General features: G+C 40.1%; 1 protein-coding gene across 3 annotated transcripts; it reads left to right on the top strand.

Annotated features, from left to right (window-relative positions):
- Positions 1-281: 281 nt before the first annotated feature.
- Positions 282-5,958, top strand: vgll2a (vestigial-like family member 2a). Of its 3 annotated transcripts, none has more exons than XM_007573254.2 (4): positions 282-570; positions 1,526-1,769; positions 3,649-4,146; positions 5,333-5,958. In XM_007573254.2, the coding sequence occupies exons 1-4, from the start codon at positions 493-495 to the stop codon at positions 5,392-5,394; spliced, it is 882 nt and encodes a 293-aa protein (XP_007573316.1). In that variant the 5' UTR covers positions 282-492; the 3' UTR covers positions 5,395-5,958. The 3 variants fall into 3 exon arrangements, with proteins under 3 accessions (XP_007573316.1, XP_007573315.1, XP_007573317.1); XM_007573253.2 differs by having other exon boundaries at positions 308-570; positions 1,523-1,769; XM_007573255.2 differs by having other exon boundaries at positions 315-570; positions 1,523-1,769; positions 5,175-5,958.
- The last annotated feature ends 1,315 nt before the right edge of the window (positions 5,959-7,273 follow it).

The following is a 7,273-nucleotide window of genomic DNA, read 5'->3' as shown; positions in this document are numbered from 1 at the left end:
TTCTTCTGTCCTCAAACTGCTTGGTCAGCTGTAAGAACCTTTCACAAAGGAGATGAAAACGCGCCCAAATTCCCAAGAAAACTAATAAAATTATATATAAAAGCTGTGTCCTGCTGGAGGGGAGATATACAGAAATGAGCAGTGCTCAAATTTAAAACAAGTGGAATCATTTTAGGGTAAAAAATAATACCATCAAACGTTTACTGGAAAAGTTTGCTGCAGCTTCTGATTTCTTTCATGTTTCCTAATTAAAAGCCCATTAAGGCAGAGGTGGAGCTCTGGCTTCTGATTGGTGGGTGTGCGCGCGTGCGGTGGGAGGAGGCGGGGCCGTGGGGTCGCTCCCTCTCGGGTACGGGCCGCAGTCCGGTGCGTAAAGAGCGCAGAGAGCGCGCAGAGGAGTGGAGCACCGGCTTGGACTTTTCCGATTCCGTCTCTCCGTCCGACCTGAGCGGCTCTCGATGACGCTTGGTTCTTCTTCGTGAGTTGTTCGCCATGAGCTGCCTGGATGTGATGTACCAAGTGTTTGGTCCTCAGCCTTATTTCAGCTCCTACAGCCCCTACCACCACCAGGTACGCTGCATTTCCGCACGGCTTCTCTTTACGTCGGTCTAAATTCATAATATAATCGTAATTAAACTCAGTTTAGATTGTTTTTAAAGTGACCAGCGGTTCAAATCCGCCTAAAAAGGTCATAAAAAGACGTTTTCTTCAACTTAAAGAAGTTACTAAACCCGTAAAACTGGATTGGTGGATAGTTTTAAATACTTTTAATGAATAAAAAATGTGTAAAAAAGATTTTACACAGTTTTCCATTTATTTATGTTTTATTGCATAAATTAATATTTAAATATAAGACTGTAATCAATTGCAGTATTTCGAAGTTTTATGCGTTTATTAACACAATATGCATTTAAATTATATATTATAGTAAATGCATGCAGCTAATCAAGGAGTATTAAGGCTAATTGCATGTAAAATAAAAACTAGTTTGTAAATATTTTAGATTTGTGTCTTAGAGGCAGCAGGTCTGTTTTCAGGTCTGTTCAGACTTTTTTAAAGTTTTTTTTCTCTCTGTGTATCAAAGTCTCAGTCAACATGCAGACATGTTTCACATAGTGTGAAAACTCACTCCGTCCGCCACCTAAACACTCTGAGACCCATCCTGCCGTCATAATGAACAGTTTCACAGCTGATTTTTTTTATTTCACAGAATATTTCCACATGCATGACTAAGAATGCTGCATACATTTTGGCTTTTAATCAGAAAATATAAACAGCAGAACTGATTTCACCAACTTGCACGTTAAAAACATAGGGAAACAAAACAGTTCAAAGTTTCTGTGTTGGTTTTAGACGTGGAATTCAAACTAAACATCACCCGTGTCATCAGATCCTGAAATAAACCTCTAAGAGGTTTGCAGGTCAGAGGTCAAGGTTTTTTTTAGGTTAGCAATAATAACAGGCAGTAAGTTTCATCAAGACAAACAAGAACACACATGATGTATGTCTGTCTTTACTCCAGAAGCTGGCTTTCTACTCCAAAATGGAAAACCCCCAGGAGCTCAGCAGCCGACTCGGCCCCTCGGGGCCGCCGGCCATCAAAGAGGAGGACAAGGAGCTGCCGCCGGGGGCCGAGTACCTGAGCTCCCGCTGCGTCCTGTTCACCTACTTCCAGGGTGACATCAGCACGGTGGTGGACGAGCATTTCAGCCGAGCGCTCAGCCAGACGAGCGCGTACCTGACGCCGAGCGGGAACAAGGCGCCCAGAGGTTCGTGGATCCGTCGTTCAGCTGGTTCAACGCAACTTTAATAATCTGCAAACGGAGTTCCAGCTGAACTTTGTCTGTAAATATGTTTTAGCCGAACTTCGCCTGGTTCAATTTCACTGAAGGAATTCTGTTATTGCACTGGAAGCAATAAAATGTTTATTTTCTTACTTAAAAAAGGAATTAACTAATTTTTATTTATATCTTTAATACAGTTTAATGTAAAAAGACATATATAGTTATATCTGTATATTTTTTAGCCAATTAATTGATTAATTTTCAGATTAATCAATTGAATAATCAATTACTAAAACAATTTTTATTCATTTACTTAACCTTTTATTTAACCAAGTGTGCTGATTGAAAACAAAGTCTCATTAAAACCCAAAGTATTGTAATAAAACAAAAACACTCCTGATTTTCATCCACTGCTGCTTTGTGCAGCGAGAGACAGATTTCAGATCAGTTTACTGGCACAGAAATGGACCGATCAGGGTTTCCTTAATCAATCAATTTCTTGTTTTCTTTGAGTTCTGAGCTGCAAATTAAAATATTGATTGAGTCCAATTTCATTTTCCTAAAAGAACAAATCAACATGTAGCAGAGAAAATAATGTGCTGCAGTTGTTCTGATGGAGGTTGTTTTGGATCCAACAGAAATTTAAGGAATTACAAGATTCTTTTATTGTTTCTTCATCCAGGTTTGCGTCTCTAAGCTTGATCTGTTTTCTATTAAACTCAGAGTCATTTGATAATTCAAGCTGTTGGTTATTAGAAAAATATTCAACCTTTTCTGCCTGTGATCTGCTAATCACCAATCAGAGCCATTCACAGGAAAATAGACCGTTTCCAATCTCTGCAGCTTTGATAAAACACATTTAAAGTTTTATTAATTTATGTTTTCTGTTTGCATAGATCACAGATTTATCCTCTTACTGCTCTATCTTTATGCTTCATATAAACAATTTTTACAACATAAATCAAGCTTTTCTTTTCAAACTGATTAAAACAATTGTACTAAGACATTTTTTTCCCACCGTAAACTGCAGTGAGGTTAATTTTTTAAATGTGTTTACACAAAACCTTTAAAATTCCAGTATTTTTATGTAACTGAATAACTTTAGATTCAGCAAGTAGATTTGCTGTGTTCAGAGAAAACTATTAGATTTTTTGTTGCTTCCCAAATGCTGGTATAAATACATTTTGTTGGCAAACAGCATGTTAAATTGCAAGAAACTGCAGAATTGATGCATAAAGCTTTATATTTAAACTCCTTATACATTTATATACTCATTTATTTATTTATTAGGCTCTTCAACTTGGTAAACTTTATTCGGCTTCTTAAACCTCAACGTTTACACTCAGACATGAAAATGGCAGCAAACAGATGCACAATTGTACAACCGTACATTTTGAAAAGCATTAGTAGAGCCTCCTGCACAACCAACAAGAATGCAGCCAGTGGTTTCTGGATGGTTAAGGCAACAACAAAACACTTGTCTTTTCCAGCAGCCATTGTACAACAGTAAAATCAGCTAGCCAAATGTGCTGGAGCTCAGCTTGGGTTGCTAGGTAACAGCCGAAGTCTATTGGGGTTACTAGGCAACGGTACAGAGCTTGCTGATTTGTAATATATTTTGAAGGATTTTGAAACTGCTCATTTTCCAAACGCCAACAATCATTAACTTTTTGCCAAAAAACATCTAGTTTGTTTTTTTAATCACTTGTTCTGTTTTTAGAAGCACCAGAAACCCAAACGAAAGCACAAAAACATGCAGATTTTGAATATTTAAAAGTTTGAGTTCTTCAGATTCTGTTTTTGTCTTTCCTAAATATTTTACTGAATGTTTTTTGAAGTGACTCCATGATTTGGGTTTTCTCAGACGGCTCCTTCCCCATGAGTCAGAGGAGTTTCCCTCCGTCGTTCTGGAACAGCTCCTACCAGCCGGCGGTCTCCTCCACGCTGGGCGGCGCTCTGTCCGCCCCCCACGCAGACATCTCCTTCCCCACCGACCCATACTCCTCCAGCTCCCTGCACAGCCACCTCCACCAGCCCAGCCCCGACACCTGGCACCCGTCGCACCACCACCACCATCATCACCATCACCCTTATTCGCTAGGGGGCGCCATTAGCGCTCAGAGCTCAGCCTACTCTCGCCCAGGCGTCCACGAGATGTACGGCGCGGCGTTCGACCCGAGGTACAGCTCCCTGCTGGTGCCATCGGTGAGGCCGCACCACCGGCTGTCGTCGGGCAGCTCGGTGCCGGGGCCCAGCACCTCACCCTGCGACCTCGGCGGGAAGGCGGAGTCGGGGACGGGGTCGGCCTGGAGCGGCGCCTTCGCCGGAGCTGGAGCGGAGATCGGACTCAACATAGACACAGGTACGATAGTCCTCAGAAATCAGCCGACGTCTTTCATTAAAGGGATAGTTCAGTGTTTCAGCTGGGGTTGTGTGATGTAGAAATTAACAGGCAGTATCTTACTTCCTGTAGAAAGCAGAGAACTCAGTTTGAGTGAACGGCTACTGGACGTAAGAACTAAGATTGCTTTCACACCTGATAGTCCGGTAGATTTGGTTTGATTGGCCACCAAAATTACAACATTTGTTACATTTTCAGCTGAGGTTCACTTTCACACTGCTGTCTCAATCAGTCTAAACCCTTTGAAAAACCTGTTCCCCTCCTCGCCTGTGGGGGCGCTGCACCCACTGAAGGAAAAGACATGAAAACCTCTAAGCGCAACTTCCTCCTTCATGAAACGTAAACAAAATGAAGTTGCATCAAATTTTTGTGGTTTTGGCAAAACGTTGATATTCCACTAATGTCGAAAAATCACAATATAGCAATTACGATGTTCCTCTTAAATAAGAAACGGCATTAAAATCCCACGTTAATAAGTTATTAAAAACATGCCACTTCCTGTCATCTTCCTCTTTGTCGTTTTCGACAGTAGTAACATCCAGCTGTTGATCATGCGACTCCTGTGAAGAGAAAAAAAGTTTTTCCTTTGCAGTTTTGCGAAATAAACCAATTTCAATACATCCTAGCGTGACAACTTGAGTCTTTTTCTAAATTTCCATGTTTCCATTAAGTGAACTCATGAACCAATTTGTGTGATTATAAGTTTAATGTAATCGCAGCTACGGTGTAAAACTAGAATTAAATGAAAATCTGTTTCTGTCCCTCGGATCGACTTACACAAAGTGCTTTTAACGAACAAAACGTCCGTCAGTCGGCACCTTCACTCCAGCTGTCAGCTCCATTTTCTGCTGCTGTTGCTTTTTTCCTCCTTCTTCACCTCGGGCCACTTCCTACTGCTTTTATCAACAAGCTTTTGTCAGTGTCTAATCTTCCTTTTCTTGCCTTTATCTTGTCTCGCTCTTCCTCCCTTTCTTTCTCATCTTTCTTAGGTCTGCAGGCGCAGGATAAAAGCAAGGATTTGTACTGGTTTTAGAGACTCTTCCTCACCTTCCTCTTTCTATTTTGGCCTATTTTTCCTCCAACTCTAAGAAACTGAGGCAGAAATCCGTTTTTTAAGGGGGTATAACAGCTTCTGGTCTGCTTGCAGCTCTGCGCTACAGTGGACTGTGCAGCAGCGGCGGCGGCGGCAGCACCATGCAGCCCTGCTGAGCTGAACGCCGACAGCGTGGATGCTAAGCAAGCGTGGATTCAGAAAACCAGGAGGGAAACCGATCTGAACGGATACGGACAAAGACAAAAGCCTCTGTGCTTCTATGACAGGGAGGGACTACATTCCTAAGCTGGGAAAGAAAAAAAAGAAACGTCCGGAGGGACAGACGGACAGAAACACGTGGGTTTTGCACTCGAAGGACTTGGCAGACCCTTCCTTACTGGGAGTGTGTTATGGCTGTGCTGGTGTTCAGGACAGGACCTGGCAGACGATGAAAGCAGGAACAGACCGGACACTTCGGTGTTCGGGGGAATCACGTTCCGACTGGACATACCAGCTCAGAAACAACAACAAAAATTAGGATTTTTTGGACCTTAACTGATTTCTGAAGCATTTTAGCTGCAACAGCAAACCTCATCCACATCCAAACCGTATCGAAGGTTTGCAAACGGCATCAAGACGAAGCATGCTAACTGTAAATCCTGTTTTATGAGTGTACAGTGAGATTGTCCTTAAAGGTATTGCACAAAGTGAATAAATTTCAAATCTACAGATTCAGAAAAGATCGCAGCGAACAAGGTTTTATTTTTTTATTTTGAAATCAAGCTTTGACAGAAAACAGTTTCCTGATTGAAAACAAAAATATTTATGTTTTAATTATTTTAAAGGCAGACAAAGCAGGAAATACCTTTGAGTTTAAATGTGACTTTAAGTTAAAAGTATTTCAGCAGATATTTAGTGCCTATGAAACGTATTCATACCATTGGAGGTTTTAACGTTTTTATAGCTTTTACATCAAATTTTTTTAATCTTTGACAAAAATTGTCAAAAAAAACCCCCTTTAATGTCAGAATGAAATCTGATTTTTGCAAAATAACAAATGGATGAAAACTATTTAACATTAACATAAATATTCTCTTTTAAAGTTAATCAACAGAGGTCCATCCAAATGGTGCTTGAAGTCTCAAAATCAGTGGAATGGAGATCATCTGAGTCAGGTTTAAGGTCCAGTCGCTGGTTAATCAGTATTTAATTGATCATGATTGATTTGTAATGGCAATAAAAAGAGTAAAGCATTTATTATTATTTATTATCTGGAGAGTACTTGTACTTATTCATATAGTTTTATTTGTGTAGTTTCAAATTAAGCCAATAGTCTGAAGTATCTGTCCGATAAATTGCTGATGATGTTCCGATTTCTTTTTTGCTCTGAAATATAATTTAGAAATTTAGCTTTGACTTCTTGAGTGCAGTCAGACTTCCTCAAAAAACATAATTATATTTACTGTTTTTTTATGATTTAAAGCTCACATGACAGAAAATTATTTCAAGTTGAGCTGTGAGGCTAAAATCTTTAAGATTTATCCACAAGTGTAAAGCAAAATAAGAAAACTGTCAATAAAGTAAAATCATCGCTAAGTTCAAACTAGATATTTCATATCATCGCCTTCCTAAAATATTGGCGTAAGTCACTTTTGCCAAAAGTAAAAGTAATTTATTTTTTTGCCTAAATCATCTTTTGACAAAAAAGTGATTTTTGCAAAAAGAAAAATCACTTTGGCGATGATACGTCAAAGCACTCATTATTACACACGTGCTCCTTATTTGGTACCAATTGAGACGGAGAACAGGCACAAGGGGAGGACCAGAGCAGAATTTGAATCAGTTCTTGTTTATATGCACATATCACATAATCTCATTTTAGTTGTTCATCCTGCCTTCAGCTGAGTGTCTGCTACACAGACGTTTGTTAGCTAATCACCTGTTGCCTATTTGACCCTAATGTGTGTGTGATGTCATCGTGATGTCATTGTGATGTCATCTGAACCCACCCACTGGAGTTCGCTAAATGTCTCTGTGGACATCTGCACCACCTGA

Source organism: Poecilia formosa, unplaced genomic scaffold, assembly GCF_000485575.1.
Source record: "Poecilia formosa unplaced genomic scaffold, Poecilia_formosa-5.1.2 Scaffold322, whole genome shotgun sequence".
NCBI lineage: Eukaryota > Metazoa > Chordata > Actinopteri > Cyprinodontiformes > Poeciliidae > Poecilia > Poecilia formosa.
Note: the sequence above shows the minus strand (reverse complement) of the source record. Positions and strands in the feature narration are given on the sequence as shown.

Coding starts and splice junctions, on each gene's coding strand:
- vgll2a (XM_007573253.2), top strand. CDS start 493: ATGAGCTGCCTGGATGTGATGTACCAAGTGTTTGGTCCTCAGCCTTAT. Junction 571..1,522: donor ACAGCCCCTACCACCACCAG/GTACGCTGCATT, acceptor TCTTTACTCCAG/AAGCTGGCTTTCTACTCCAA. Junction 4,147..5,332: donor CGGACTCAACATAGACACAG/GTACGATAGTCC, acceptor GTCTGCTTGCAG/CTCTGCGCTACAGTGGACTG.